Source organism: Carica papaya, chromosome 2, assembly GCF_054855325.1.
Source record: "Carica papaya isolate Zhongbai chromosome 2, ASM5485532v1, whole genome shotgun sequence".
Classification (NCBI taxonomy): Eukaryota; Viridiplantae; Streptophyta; class Magnoliopsida; order Brassicales; family Caricaceae; genus Carica; species Carica papaya.
The window spans coordinates 23303327-23320131 of NC_142310.1; the positions used below are offsets into that span (position 1 = coordinate 23303327).

A 16805-nucleotide genomic window follows, 5' to 3' on the forward strand; every position below is an offset into this window, starting at 1 on the left:
ATGCTGACTGAGGAAAATGGGGAATGAAAGGTTAAGTAAATTGATAATTGTATAATGTGGTCAGCCTGACTAGATATCCTGGGAGATGGTGGACGGACCGGGTCCGTAAGGAACCCTACCGGGATTGTGGTCTCTCATACCGGACGGGATATGGAGACCTTATGTGTTTTGGCGCCTATACCGGACGGGGTGTGGGGATGACCCGTTTCACCCTTATACCGGACGAGATATTGAGGTTTATAGTTTTGGCGCCCATACCGGACGGGGTATGGAGACGGCTCTAGAATCTGATTACAAGTGTTAAGGGTTCACGGGTAGCGGGACCCCCTATGGATCCCCATGGATACTAGTAGGCTGGTAAATGAGGAAAAATATATTGTGTAACGATTGAAATATAAAAGGCGTGATAAGTATTATGTTATACAGTTCATATAATTTTATGATGATGATAATGTTATTGTTTTCGTATGTTATTTTATGAACTTCACCGAGGTAAATGGATAGTAAAAGATTTTATTATTGATAAAAGAATTTGTTGTAAATTATGCTCCATTGGTCTTTTTGTGTTTTCTACCCACTTTTACCTCCGTGACGGTGAGATAGTGTGATGTCCTTACTGGGCTGGTGGAGCTCATTCCTTATTTAATTATTTCATATCAGGAAGACACTATTCTCGAGCCCGTTCCGCAGGAAGACAGCAAAGGAGACGCCTGAAGACTCCGTAGTTATATTTATAGCTTTTATTTTTGAGTTTCTCTTTTAGTTAGTTTGTTCTTTTATACTTTGAGCACGTTTTTGGTTTTGGTGTAAGAGATGTTAATCAAAGTTTTTATTACGCTTCCGCATTTGACCTTTTTAATACACATATTTCATTTTAAAATTTCGGAGTCGTTACAATTTTATTTTAAAATAAAAAATATTTGAAGCCAGCACAATATTGCAATATGTAAAATACTCATATATTTATTTATTGAATTAATAATTTAATTTTTTTCTAGTAATTTTCAATTTATCTGAAGAAAATTAATAAAAATGCCATTAATATGTATACATATGTCCTTCATTATTTATATATATATATATATATATATATATAAGACAGGCTGCCTGAAAATAGACAGTCATAAATAAAACCAAATATGTAGGTAGTCGTTGGGGGGTTTATTATTATTTTTCTCTTTCCCGCAAGTTCATCCAATTAAATAAATTATATTTTAAAAACTATTTTTTTAGGAAAAAAAAAAAAAAAAAACACCCTTTACACTAAATGATTTAAAATATAATTTTTACTTGTGCGAATAGTCACGAGAAATAATTTCTTACTTTTTTTTTTCTTAATCTATATATCCATATAAAAGAAACACCGAAATAATTTGAACATATAAAAATAAAGTAAAATTATTTTAAATTACTTTTTAATATAAATAATATATATAATTATTTATTTATTAAAATTTTATAAATATAAAAATAAAATTTAATTTTTAGTTGAATATAAATATATAGACAAAGGTAAATTATAATTGAAATTTGAGAGTATAATATATATGTATATATTTCCTATTTTCCCTTTTGAGTTTTATACAGCAACAAAGTCTGCAAATGTTTCTTGATAGTTTCATACTTGGCCATTTTGTATCTCCAGAGGGAGACCACAGTTTTTCTCAATATATCTCTGCGGAGACAAAGTGACCAACATAAGCTTCAAGATGATCTACCCAGTTACAGTATAAGAAAATATGCTCGATGATCAAGCTGATCGATCATAGTTCAATGACATGAACCATAGAGCTACCATTTTTCTCTTGGCATTAAACGATTAGATTTGCAATCAGTACCAGCATTCAGCCACCTCCTCTAAATCTTGAGAGTGCTGCGTCTTCTCTGGTGGTCCACAGGTTCTTGGATAATCTCCAAAATCATTTTTTCCAGGTCTTGCAATCTCCACATAAATCAATCTGCCGTCATAAATCTACAAAACAAGAAATTAATTGGGAAAAGTATTGGTAAAAATCATGAAGATGAATGAAGCATATTGACCAGAGAGAAAGTAAAAGGAACTGTTTTTCCAAAATGCGGAACCTTTTGATCCATGCTCTCTAAGGCAAAAATGGCATCATCTTGAGAAGTGTATTGGATGAATGCATATCCTTTGGACTTTCTAGTGGGGGATTGGTCCTTAACAAGCTTAACTGCCATGGAAAGTAATCGTTGAAAAGAGATTTTAAATATTTCAACTGCATCTAATCTGGAGTGAACATTGCTTTCAACTAATTCAAAGCTAGTTGTTCAGTTATTGGGAAAAGACACTATGAGTACCTTCAGCTATCTCACCAAAATTTGAGAATTCCTTTTGCAGGCTACTTTCATCCGTCAAATATGGTAGATCTGTAGAACAAATAGAAGAGCAAATTTTCAAAACAAAATCTTTAAATAAGGATGCAACTCTCTCTCTCCCAAACCCAAAATGGGAAATAATTTTAATTGAATTATACTTTTGTGGTTTCTATCATATATTGAAGTAAATAATTTCTCCAGGCTATTTTTCTCCCTTGGTAATGTCTGACGCTATTACAATTTCATCCCAGCAAACAGTGGATACACCCCACAAGTTTTGCAGCAGAATCTATATTCAAGAACAGACAAAAAAAATGATATTATATTTCAAAGTTACCAGACTATAATTGATTTGGTTACCAGACCCAAATGCTTAAGTTCATATAATAGAATGAACTCACTGACATTCAAAACACATTTCTGGACCTGCACCTATCAACGTAAAGACCTCCAAATTCACCCTTCCTTTTCCTGAATGCAGCAAAATCTGTAAAAAGTGACTGCAGCCTAGCTTTTAGTTTGCCTTTGACAACTAAATTAAACACAAATGAATATTCCTCCTCTCTTCGAAACTAAAGGTATTTTTGGTCCTTCCAGAACTTGAAACAATCTTGTCTTCTTGAAGGCAAGATAAATATAATGATTACTGACCTTAACATTTTTCACCTTCACTTACTCAGTTGAGTCTTTTTTTGAGGGACCCAACTCAGATTGGACAAATCAGTTTTATGTATAGATATTTCATCCTAATTAAATGGACTCAATATAAAAAATTTCAAGAATGTTTCTGCATTCGTAATATATAATCAAGTAAACAGAATTTACCATTAGCAAAAAAAAAAAAAAATTTCATTATGGCACCCTTTCATGCCAAGTGAACTGATGCAATATTCTAACACTGCAATGGCAGCTTAAACTTGGATTTATATCATCATAAACCAAAATGAAGACAAATTTCTTAATGGAAGAGGTTGCTAAGGCAGCTAAGTTCAAGTACAGTGTATACATCATGTAACATATCTCTTCATTACCCATTAGTGTCTTCAAAATTAGAATCCAAACACACAGCGTCAGACACCTGACCATAGACGCTTTAAAATAAATAAAAGTATGAAATGAATATAAGACCAAAATGAAACATGAATAATCTTTTATCCGATCGATCATAATCATAAATATTACTTGAATATGTATCTCTTACTCCAAAAGACCATTGTTCTTGCCGGTACTAACTCCTTAAACAAAATGTCAGTTACAGAACTATTCTCACAGCAAGACGTCTAAGGTTTGATTCCCCAATCCAGGTTCCCCCAGTCTCCCCATCTACCTACTGTTCATGTATAAATTACAATTCTTCCTAACCACACACAGAAAATACCCATCTTAAATCTGGACAACAACATTAATCTATTAGATAAAAAGCATCAAAATTGAACATTCATACGCATAAACATTAACAAGCATAAAATCGAAGCTAAACAAATTGAAGAACATGGAAGATGACAGACACTAAAAAATAAAGGAAACCCAGACGAACAATGAATCCATAACGAGGAAAAAGGGATAAACTCATCTTACTTCTAACCATGATTCTGCTTGCAAGAGGATACGTGAAGAGTGATGCTTTCAAGGTCAGTCTTTTACGGTTTGTCTGAGTTGTGACAGACGTTGAAAGAATCGGCGGAGGAAGAGAAAAGGATGATGCCCACATGGCTACATCCACTAATAGAGATGGTAAGAAGAGGGAGTCCAGAAACGAAACAAATTCTAGGTCGGAGATGGGATTAGGCTTAAGACATACTATCTCCTCACTGACCACGGGCTTTTAGCCCACTGATTAAAAATATTTGGTACCAAATATGAAAATTTCATTAGTATAGGTATTATTCCCAGGCAAGAAGGGTTAGGGTTTTTAATTTTTTACTTCAAAAATTAAAAACCCAATATTACATATAGTAAATTTCTAAATCTGATATTAGGATACTCAATTGAGTCTCTTGTAAGGAATTCAAGATAACGTAATTTTTAGAGACTCAATTCACTCCCCTCTTGGATTGCCTCGTATATGTACAGAGATTATTATACTTATGCATTAATTAACGAGCTAGAGTTAGAGATCTCGAGTTTTTATATTTAGCTAGAGTTAGATAAATTGACTTTATCTTCACTCTTATTCATTTTCTCTACAAGCCCATGATAAGGATATACTTGCATATGATTTATAGAATTTATTTAAAAATTAACAGTTATTTAATTATAAAGTACCGAAGATCACTTATAAAACTATTAAAAAACAAGTTTCCAAATAATTGAAACTAAAACTTTTTTTTTTAAAACAATTTTTATGAAACTTAAAATGTTTTTCATTTGAAGTTATTTAAAAATTCAAATTTCATCATTTTATGAGAGATTTTTATTATTGAGATATCTCAATAACTTCTTAGAAAAGTATATAATTGTTGAGTTATATATAAGAACTCCAACCGTACACTAATAATAACTTGGGCTTGAGTTTTTGAGTATCATTGATGTAGTCCAAATATTATATACATTTAGATTTTAATGTGTAATTTTGATATTAAAAAAATCAATTATTGAAGTAGTAAAAATTATGATATTCTAATTTCATATTAAAAAAATATATTTGTTGAGTTTCATATAAAATCTCAACTCATATACCACCAATAACTTGAGTTTAGTCATTTAAGGATCAGTGGTTTGATATAAGATGTTGTAAATAATATCAAAATATGTGCCAATATAGTGACACAAAACTAGTATGATCTTGAGCCTTTTAATTTGTAAGTGCAATGTGTAATCTTGGTAAAGGCATTAAGAATATGAGGTGGTAAATATTATAATATCTCAATCCCATGTTAGAAAAAATATAATTGTTGAGTTTCATATAAAACTCAAGTTACGTATTACTAGTAATTTGAGTTTAATTTTTTTATAAATCGAGATCCTAATGCATATAGATACAAATAGTCCATGGGAGCAAGAATTTCTAGAAGTATTTGGAACATTTCGTTTCTAAGCAGAAGAACTATTTTCAAGTAGTGCTTGATCAATTGTTATTAATCAATATGCAATTGATTGATTTGAGGTTATTAAGAAAAGAAATTTGTCTAAGTTACTTCGTTTCTTCTTGTCTAAGTTATTTTTTTTTTCATGAAACTCACTTCATTTTTTAATGAATTTCTAGAATATCTCTATTTATAAGTTTGAAATCCACATATAGAAATTGAAAAGTCAAAATGACCAACTATTTGATTAATTGTTAGAATCAATAAGTTTTCAAACTATTCATTTACAAAAATTGAAACTTTTCTTATTTGATGATTATAATATTTCTCAAAAATCAAAATTTTTAATCAATGGAAGAACAATATTATTATTTTTGTTTAATAAGATACCAAGTGGATGATTGACTCATTCTACACTGAAAAGATCGTATGAAATTTTTTGATAATATGAATTCTTATTCCTCAGTGATATCCCACAATCTAGATAATTGGTTGAATTCCATAAACTATTTCATATAGGTTCTTTTATATATTCTTTTATAAAGTAAATCGAATTCGATTCTTGAATAATCAACATCCCTTCTGCTTTTATTATAATAAAAGATTCTATTTTTATGTTGAATGGACTGAAACAATTATTTAAAACTGATAGTTATTGGGTTCATAGTGCATGAAATTAGAAATTACAACTAAGAGTAGTCAAACATCAACTATGAGACCGGATAAAATGAAACTAAAAAATATTTGAACAATCACCAAATATATCTTTTTTTTTTATATTTATATACAGACAGTACATAAATATACATCTTAATTGAACACTACACAATATATAAAGAGAAGAAAGAGATGTTGCATAAAAAAAAAGGACTAGTAATGAGAACTGACATAACATATGAAGGCTAGAGAAGATAGCTAACAAAGTAGATAAGTCATGTGGATTATTAAAGAGTGGAGAGGAATGAAGAAGAGCAAAAGACCAAAGTAAGAGAGAAAAGATAGTTGACGTTGAAACTTAGAGATTAAGGCAACTGCAATTGGAAGTAAAAGAATTTGAAGTAGTAGTAGTCATGGCTAGAAGCACTTAAACCAGTGAGAGGAAGGAAATGAAGTCGAGGGTTTTTCTTTTTTTCTAGCTTTTAAACATTTTTTCCTAATCTCCTAGACTAAGTATCAGCCCATACGTGAATTAGTTTATTTCAGTTCAGACCGAATTTTGTTCATTTCTAATTATAATTAGCTCATAATTAAAATAAATAATTGTTTTAAATAATATCCTTGATATAAGAAAAATTAAAATTCACTTTCTTTTTATAGGAGAAGTAGAACAATACAAGTCTAAGTCTTATACATTTTAGGCCAAGACATACTGAAGAAGTCGTCATTAGTAAGCGGAACAAGATTGGCAAAAAGTTATAATTAAATAATAAATATATCTCTCAACAAAATTTAATTAATCATGACATATATCTCATAAAAAAAAGATATAATTAGATAATAAATACATCGAAATGAGTTTCACATATAACATTATTAATTATAATCGAATAATATAATTAAAAAAATCCAAATCAGAGACATAAGAGGAATTATCTTAAAGATAATCTTATATAATTGCAAATAAACAAATGATTGACCAGTACACGTGAATTATTGTACAAGCTCAAAGTAACGGGTTAAGACATATAATCTACATATTATATAAATTTCCATTCAACTTACATAAGGAAGCATATCACCCATGTCTTGATTAGTCTCCGTACCCGCTCTTAGGTTACCACACCAAACAAGATCATCGCTACTGATCACAAGATGATGTGAAAACATATCATCAATATCATTATTATTATTATTATTATTATTATTATAATTATCATCATCATTATTATTATTATTATTATTATAATATTGATGATCCAACAATATCTGTTGTTGCTGATCTAGTGCGTCATGAACTAGTTCTTGCTGGTGCAGCTGATGATGATGATGATGATGATGAGAATATGTTTGAGGTTGATATTGATGATGATCATGATCCTGGTTCTTGCCATGAGTAGTCTCATGAATTGTAGTGCGGTCAAAGCATAAAGTGAGGGGACCCTTATGAGCAGCAAAGGAGATAGATTTGGATGGGCAACCGGTGAATTGTTGAACCAGAGCTCGAAAGTTGGCAGCGTTGGCGTTGAGAAGAGTAGTGGGTGTCCTTCGCGAGGTTCGTGATCGTCTTGGTCGAGATGGTTTTGACACACAGCCTTTAGGGTTCAATACGACGTCGTTTGAACGGCTCGGTTTGTTCCCCATCAACCCAAATGCAGCAGCCTGGTCTGCTCCATCTACGCTTTGATGATCTTGTTGGTACTGGTACAACGTATGAATCCACTGATCGTCACAGAAAACCCCCACTGTGTTAATGTTTTCACTCATGGTTTTAATTTCCTCTCTCTCTTTTCCACTCTCTCTTCTGTCTATGCTTTATGTATGCATATTGTGTGTGTGTATGTATGTGTTTATATTGTATCTTGGACAAGAAGCAAAGAAGGTAGCTAGCAAGAAAGTTTATATATAAAGATGGAGTGAAGGGATTTGCAGGTACTGGTCAAAGTAGACAAGTCTATATTATTGACCATTACTTAAATTAAGGGGCAGAGAGAGAGAGTTTTGAGGGGTAGAATGGACACGTTGTGTTTAGGGATGCTTCCTGGAAACTACAGGGTTTGTTTATGCGATTAACAAGATCATGATATGACCTCATTTTGTTTTGGTCATTTCTCAGTCTCCAACTAAGCTGCTCTCTTTCCATTTTTCTTTCTCTCTCTTTCACATAACTTATGTGTTAATCATAGTGGTTAACGAACACATATTTCGTCATCCACTTCTTTCATTTTATGAATAAAAGAACTAAAAAAAGACTCTCCAAGTGTTCATCAATTTAGAATCGGAGGAAATAGAATTAGACGGTGGAGCAAATAAAGGTGGAATCCAAATCAAATATTAAACTGTTTTAATTTCAGTTTGGACAATTATTGTTCGATCTGATTTAGTCTGAACTGAAATGGAATTTCTAATAATTGAAAACTTAATAGATTTTTCAGTTTCTTAAGTTGTAACTTGTTTATAATGTAGTTCAATATGATTTGGTTCAAATCGAATTGGACTACATTTTTTGTTGTTGGTCATATTATTCTTGAACTGAGGAGCAACTAAATAATGCTTCGTCCAGTCCAATTGTTTAGATTTGCAGTAGGAAATGCACACCTCTACCCGTGGTGCTTTATATTAACACTGTCCCTGGATAAATATTAATAAATGAACAGAAAGAAAGTGTTCTTTATATTAGCATCCATTCCTTCCTTTTCTGTCTACAACCCAAACATAATGTAAGAACATAAGTGCTTTAACTTCCCAGGTGTCTAATTAACTTATTTTTTCATGTTCAAATATTTAACTACAACCTCCATTTTTTTCAAACTTTCCATTTTTTACATATCATATTCTTCATGGCAAACTTGAAGGGAGAATCTATTTTGACCATCTCAAAGTTCAGTGTATTCCAAAACCCTTTTAATGAGTTCCTATAACAATTGTGAATCTCAAAGAATGAGTTTTATCATCAAGTTTAAACTTGTAACTTTGTATTTAATATCTAGAGATTGAACAATAACTAGACTAGTGTTTTTAAGGAAGCATTTAGGATGAGCGAAAAGTTATATGCATTATTTTGTCAACCAGGTCTTACATAACTAGGGGCATTAACTCATTTAGCTATCTTAGTGTTGCTATATTAATGGATTTTATGTCCTATTTTAATAAATTAAAGATGCTTAATGCTAAGGTTTTTAAGAACCCTTTTTTTCTAATTCATTTAAAATTATAAGAATTTTTATTAATTTTTTTACTCATTCTAGGGCTGTGAATGTAGTTGGTCTTCTAGTTTCAGTGAAGCACCTAAAAAATGTAATTTTGTTTGTTAATTTTTTTAACCTTTTGGAATTTTATGTTGGAAGATTAGATAACCCTAATATAATTTTTTGCTTCATTAATAGCAATAGATACAAAGGTTCATATCAGCTTATTGAAGCAGACCTCTAGTGTGGTAGAAATATTCACATCCTATGGTGCACCGTGGACTAGGGTTTGTCCCAAAGCTAACTCATCATTAGTGTATTGTCTCACAAGTATAGTTCTTATAATTTTTAATGTAATTGGTTCTTCACTTAATCTATTTTACCTATTGTAATGATCTCATCAATTAAATCCTAGTTAGTGCCTCATTTCAGTTGCTAATAGAACTAAGATTGTAGATATTTTGTTTTTGTTAACCATCATATGATAAGTTATTAAAGATATTTGTAAAGTTCTTTTGCAGATTTAAAAAAAAAAAGAGTTTTAAAATTATTGCAAGCTAGCATAAGTATTTTGTGGGGAGCCAAAGCTATTTAACTCAATGTAAGACATAACTATTGAGGAACATAGTAACATGTTATATTGTTGTGGATTAATATAAGTCTTCTTTAATGAGGAACCTAGTTAAATTCTTATTAGCAAAGAGGTTCATCACAAGGGATAGTGGTAATAGAGATAAGTCTTGGCAAGAATTAAAGGATTAGGGATATCTAATTATGAGCTTTTTATTAGAATGAAATAAGTTGAAGCAACCATTTTAGAAGGGCACCCCGAATTAATAGCTGAATCCTTTAATTGATGCTTTGAAGTTTATTACACAATCAACTTTTATGATAAAGATTATTAATTGGTTAAAGGATGGAATACCTTAAGATCATAAAGAAATATGAAGCTAAGGCTAGGAAGAGAATTAAGAAGTCTCAATAAGTCAAAACGGCTATTTCAAAATGTTGAAAAGGGACCAACCAACATTTTCCAATGAGAAAGGCTAGGAATTGGCTATAATAGTACCTCAAATTTTGAACATCATGACCTTTTTTAATGGTCAATCTATGTGATCATTTAGAAGCAATAAATACAAAGAGTAAGCACTTACAAGCCATATTAAAAGAATCTTCATACCAATGCCCAAGTTATCGATCCTATTGAAGCTTTTATTTAGACCAAGACTTGGTAAAAATGTTTATCAATAGAACAAAGATCAAATGATTATAAAAGAAAGGAAGTAACCTCCTAAATGAGTGAACAAAGGAAAAAACTAATTTCCCCATACAAGATATCGAATTTCATATCCTTGGAGAAAATTGCTAATAAAATAGTTTGGGTCTTGTACCTTCACTTTTGAAAAAGATAGAGAAATTTTAGAAACTATTCAAGTATAGGTTTTGTCAATAATGAGAGAAGACTTAGTTGTTTGAATTGTTGAATCTACTTGGTCTCCTTCAAATTTTTAACCTTATATTTAAAGAATGGTAAACTTTTATCAGGGACTTTAACAAGAGTGACGAGCCTTTTAATTAAAGATTAATTTTTTCAAGTTGTCCTAGCAAAAGACATGTCCCAAAAACTTCATTTTTTAAGGTTTGTTTTAATTCTTTATCAAAACCATGGAAACTAAGAAATTTTCTCAATATTTCCTCGTGACAAACCTTCAAGACCATTATATTTATTTGTCATGACCCAACTTGGACATGTGATTCACCAAAACCAGAATTTGAAAAAATATTGGGTTTAAATATTTATGGATATTTTTGAAAAACTTTGAAAGATCGTGGCAAAGTTTGAAATTAAGAAAACATAATGGGGCAGAATAAGAATTTCATAAAAGAAAAAAGAAGAAGAGAGTTTGAAAGAGAGAGGTCTTTAAAGAGAGGGAGATAGCAAAAGAGCATTTTAGAGAGAGAAAGACTACTTTTAGAAATAGAATGAGACTACAAAGAGAGAGACAGACTATTTGAGAAAGAGAAAGAGATTGTTTGAGAGAGAAAAAACTACTAGAAAGAGAAATAGAGGAAGATAATAGAGAAAAAAAGAGAATGAAAGTAATAGATCAAGAGAGATAGATATTATATGATACTCAATTCAAAAAATTATATGATTTTAATTTACAATCTCTTATTTATAAATATAAAATAGTACATAAATCATTATTTCGAATTATCAATTATTGCCATGCACCAGAAACTATCATTCAAAAGAGCTTTTTCATCATGTTGATCGTATTGTATAGAGGAAGAAGATGAACATACAACTATATGAAGAAGCGGTTCCAAAGAGTCATGCACCCATGATTTCAGTCATATATATGTATATATATATATATATATTTCTAATTTTTTTTTCACTATAGCCAGTTTTTAACAATTCCATCCCTTTAAAAATTAACCTTGACTTCAAGGTTAAAATATAACTTTAAAATATTTTGTGTCAAAGGTTATTATCACTACTTATTTTATCATATTCTGTACACATATTTATATCATATATATATTTATTATACTACTGAAGAACTTCTTATGGATCTTTTGCATTATTCTTCTACTTACCATATGGAGATTGATTTTTTTTCACTTTTTCCTTCTTCTTCATCATATGTCTCCATTAGACCACTTGTAAAACTGGAGTTTATTTTAGAAAGTCCAAAGCTCTTTGTTAATAACAGAGACCTCATTTCTTCAATTTTTTCTTAATATTAGAGGATGGTATTTTCCTAAATTAATTTATTAAATTCCTCCATAATATCAACTCCAGTTAATCCTCAAAATTTTTTACATAATTCTACCTCGAATACTTCCTATTCAAATATGTTTGGGTCATTTGCTAACCCATGGAACCATATTTTTGCCTTGTCTCCAAGATACAATGAGATTGTATATATACATATATTTTTTATGATGTTGAAAATACGAAAATATTTATTGCACTAATTTATCTACCTTTTAAGATTTTTTCTGTTAAAAATAAGAATTTCAATCTTTCGGATAGGGTTACTGTTTTGGTTACCCCTCTGATCTGAACTACCAACCCAATTTTTTTAGTTCTCGGATTCAGTAATATTCTTCTATCAATATTTAAATTAAAGGCAGAGAGACTTATCTGAGCGGTTGTTTCACCAATTCACATACTACTTTACACGATTTTAATGAGCTTTTTCAATTGTTGGTCAAAGATAAGCAGTCATTGGTCCACTATGGCTCGAGTTTGTTATTGTGATTCATACATTTTGGGCCTAAACTCCAAAAGTTTTTAATCTATCTCACATATATTTTCCTCTAAAGCTTGTATCTTCTACAGTTTCGGACACTATAGGTTTACCCTTATTTTTCACCATAATTACAAAGTTTGCAAGAGTTTCCTCATAATCGAGCTGCTCTAATACTATTTCAACATTTTAGATAGTGTGAGTTTTTTTATTTAGTTATTCTCATATAACATTATGGAACAACTTTTTTTATTTTGAAACACACAATCAATTAAAAAAGGTGTTTTGAGCTACATCATTGAACAATTTGATGAGATTGTTTCCTTGACCTTTAAGAATAGTCTTGATTACATTTTTAGCATAGGTCATTGAAATTATTAAAAATTCTATCACAAAAATTGTTTATTATAGCTCTTTTTCCAGTAGTAACTTATAAAGTTTACATCATTTTGCCTCACTAACAAACTCATTAAAACCAATAAGTGGACATTCAACTTCTTTAAGAGATTAGGGATCCATTACAATTAGTGAAGTATATCCTATATAAGAAAATCGCTTCGGAGCTATCATTTCTATCGTCTCTTTTAATTACGAAGTTAGAAGTAAAGGCAATAACAACCAATTAATCATTACGGAGGTAGATCCCCCTTTGCAATCATTCTCAAAGAATGCGATGTAAACATGATCAAGCTTCAATTGATTGGCTACATTCACATAATGCACGTACATGCTCCTTTTTTACTAAAAGAGAACTTACATATCTAATAATCATTTCAACTACTCCCTAATGGGAGTCGATTGTCTTGTCTATAAGGTATTGCATACCTCGATTTAAGAGAAAGGGAACTTTACTATTTCATAGTTATTTTGCATTTAGTAAGATATTAGAAATTAAATTCATATGCTTTTTTATTATGAAAACCCATAAAGGGAATAGTTTCAATCCATTAACTAAGGTCATTTATTTGTATTTTCTCTAACAATATCGGTACTTCCGTGGCTAGACTAAGGTACCTAGTTGATCATAGACTTTTTTCTTTGTTTATTATTTGAATAACACATTTACAACTTTCTTATATTACCAATAAACTAAGCCAAGAATGTGTTTTAAAATTTATTAAAGAATGATATGGAACCCATTAGTAGTTGATATAACATTGTAAGGCCACCTTTTTGTATGTGGCTTTGAAGGGTTGCACATTATTATGCTTAGTACCTTGTGGATAAACATTAAAGATTTGAACTTCTTTTTTAGTCTTTATTATATCTTTTTTGTCCATTGTATAACTCTATGGTTGGCATGTACAATCTTAGCAAATGGGATTGAACCATTATTTTCATGGATAAAAGTGAATCAAAAGGAGTATTTTGGTGTGCTTGGTCATGCTAATTATTTATCCTTCTTGCTTGTCTATAAAAGATCTCCTTATGAGCTCATTGATGGCTTATTTTTAAATTTTTTCCCTTTATTGGGTAATAATAGTTGTGGTAAAATTTGTAGAGCTCTCTATGTAGTTTTGTTATTTAAAAAAAAACACAAAGATGTTGGGTATTATTTCAACAAACTGCATTTGGTGCTCAAGTTAGATGAATTCTTAAAAAAAAGAAAGAAGTTTAAATTCAAGATTTTAAATATTTACTTCTATTTCAATGTAATGAGAATTTCGTAATTTTGTGCTTTGGGCATAACTTCCATTCAAAGATATAGGTGTTTCTATTTCCTCTATTCCTTTTACACATGATTTCTTTTCCTCAAGCTTTTATTAGACAAGGTCTTAATAAACACTTTTAAGCAAAGCTCTAAGAATTTCAATTACACATTCTGTAACAGCCCCGAAAATTAAAAGGGAATGTATATATCAAAATTATAAGTCCGGAAGCGAAATAAAATATTATGATTAATATCCTTTATATGATAACCAAAATGTATTAAACGTATGAAAGAATAAACTAACTAAAGTAAATACTAGAAATGAATACTATAAGGAGAACTATAAAATCTTTAGTCATCTACTCGATGTCTTCTTGCGGAACGGGCTCGGGAACCAAGTCCTCCTGATCTGAAATGGTTAAGTAAGGAATGAGTTACACTAGCCCAGTAAAGATGTCACATTATCTTACTGTCACAGAAGTAAAGGTTGGTAGAAAATAAAAACGACCAATGGAGCATAATTTATAACAAATTCATTTATCAATAATAAAACCCTTTACTGTCCACTTACCTCGGTGAGATTCATGAAAATAATTTATGAAAACAATAACATTATAATATCATAAAATCATACGCACTCTGTAACATAACACATGTCATACTTTTAATATTTCAATCATCAGACAATAAATTTCATCTTTTACCAGCCTACCAGTATCCATGGGGATCCATAGGGGTCCCCGTTACACGTGAACCATTCACCTTAATAATTTAACTCCAGGGCCATCCCCATACCCCGTTTGGTATGGGCGCTAAAACTATAAACCTCAATACCCCGTCCGGTATAAGAGTGAAGTGGGTCGTCCCCATTTCCCATCTGGTATGAGTGCCAAAATATTTAAAGTCTCCATACCCCGAACGGTATGAGAGGCAACATTCCCGGTAGGGTTCTCTATAGACCCGATCCATCTACCATCTCCTAGGATATCTAGTGAGACTGTCGATTTATCCACTTATCAATTCACATACCTTTTCTATTTTTTTCTTAGTTTTCTGTTTCTCACATAATCATGAATATTTAAACCAATAACGAGCATCCAACAATGCAGGCATATCATCGGATTCACAAAATCAAGCAGTAGTCAAGTAAACAGTGATTCATGCATTCAAAACTATAAAATAAATAGATCAGACACCATAATGCCTTTAAAACTGTAAAATAACTAAAACAGCAACTGACCGAAAATATATCAGATTCGGGTCCCATTAGCAACCTTAATTAATTATGCATATCTATTAATTCATAAAATACCGTTCTATCATTTATTAAGCTTTAATGTCGTGATAGGAAATATGGTTTGAGATCATTACTTGATTCGAAGTCTAAAATCAGTTTTTCACTGTGCCTATGGGCAGTCCCTAGATTCCCTGAATTTTTTTCGGGAACTGAAACATACTTCCAGTACCTGCACATGTCCCCAAAAAACTCCAAATCAGACCCAGCACCTCCTTGGCCAATTTCAGAATTCCGACACGGCGGCTCCGCCGTGCTCCGGCGACGGCACCGCCGCCCACGGCAGTGATCCACCTCGAGTTGGCTATTTTCGGCCGTTTTTGGCCGAATTCAGCCAAATTAGAACCAGTTCCTGCGAGGAAACACACGTAGGGCCTTCGGTGGACCAAAAAAATACAAAAAATCGAGACTTACTGGCAGCGGAGCTCTCAGGTGCGGTTGCTGCTCCGGCGCGAGTCGTGATTTGGCATTTTTCTTCGGTCAACCTGTAGAAGAAAGAACGATAGTCACAGTGGTGTAAAAATTACATCGAACGGGAATCGGGAAGGGCCTCATCGGAGGCAAAAATTGAGAAAATCTGCAGTGGCATCGTTGGGCTTCAGCGGCATTTTTCGGCCAATTGGCCGGTGGTTTTACTCTGATTTGGCCACAAGTGGGTTCAACATCGAAATCCGAGCCAAGAGGAGAAATTTTACCTCGTTTGGTGACCAAAAAGTGCTCCGGTGCGGCGGCGGATGGTGGCGGTCGGTTCCCCCGGCGGTTAGGTTGTCTTCTCCGGCGAGGGCTCTGGCGGCTAGGGTTTGGGATTAGGTGTGGATGCGATTATTTATAACTTTCTCCTTTTAATCTGAGCCATCCATCATGATTTAATCTGGACCGTTCGATCGCGATTAAATTATAAATGAATCTGAGTCATCTATCGCGATGCGATCTGGGCCGTCCGCACGTGTGAAATCTTGGTCGTCCGCACGCGCTTTTGATCTGGGCCTTTCGTGCGTGCGAGAACGTATCTCAGCCGTCCGATCGCGCGCACGCGGATCGCCCATGTTGCTCCGTTCCGCGTGGCCTCCTGCGTCAGCGTCTCTGCCACGCGGCGTGTCCTGGTTGGCCGGGGCCGCTGACGTGGCGCAATTTTTTAAATTACGTTTTAACCCCCGATTTTCGATTTTTTTTTAAAAAATACTCCAATAATCTGAATTTTCATCCCTTTTTTTTCAAAATTATTTTCAATTAAATCTCAAAAATAATTTTACCCCTTTTTATCATTATTATTATTTTTATTTCTATTTAATTAAATTAAACTAAATTTAAAACTATATAATTATTACATAATAAATCAATTATAAAAATTAAAATAAAATAAAATAAAAATAATTCCAATAATAATAATAA

General features: G+C 31.9%; 1 protein-coding gene across 1 annotated transcript; it reads right to left on the bottom strand.

Moving 5' to 3' along the window:
* Nucleotides 1–1570: 1570 nt before the first annotated feature.
* Nucleotides 1571–4198, bottom strand: LOC110817453 (RNA-binding (RRM/RBD/RNP motifs) family protein). The gene is made up of 4 exons (XM_022046000.2): nt 3916–4198; nt 2320–2388; nt 2083–2192; nt 1571–1972 (listed from the first exon to the last, which is right to left on the bottom strand). The coding sequence occupies exons 1-4, from the start codon at nt 4046–4048 to the stop codon at nt 1832–1834; spliced, it is 453 nt and encodes a 150-aa protein (XP_021901692.1). The 5' UTR covers nt 4049–4198; the 3' UTR covers nt 1571–1831.
* Between the last annotated feature and the right edge of the window lie 12607 nt (nt 4199–16805).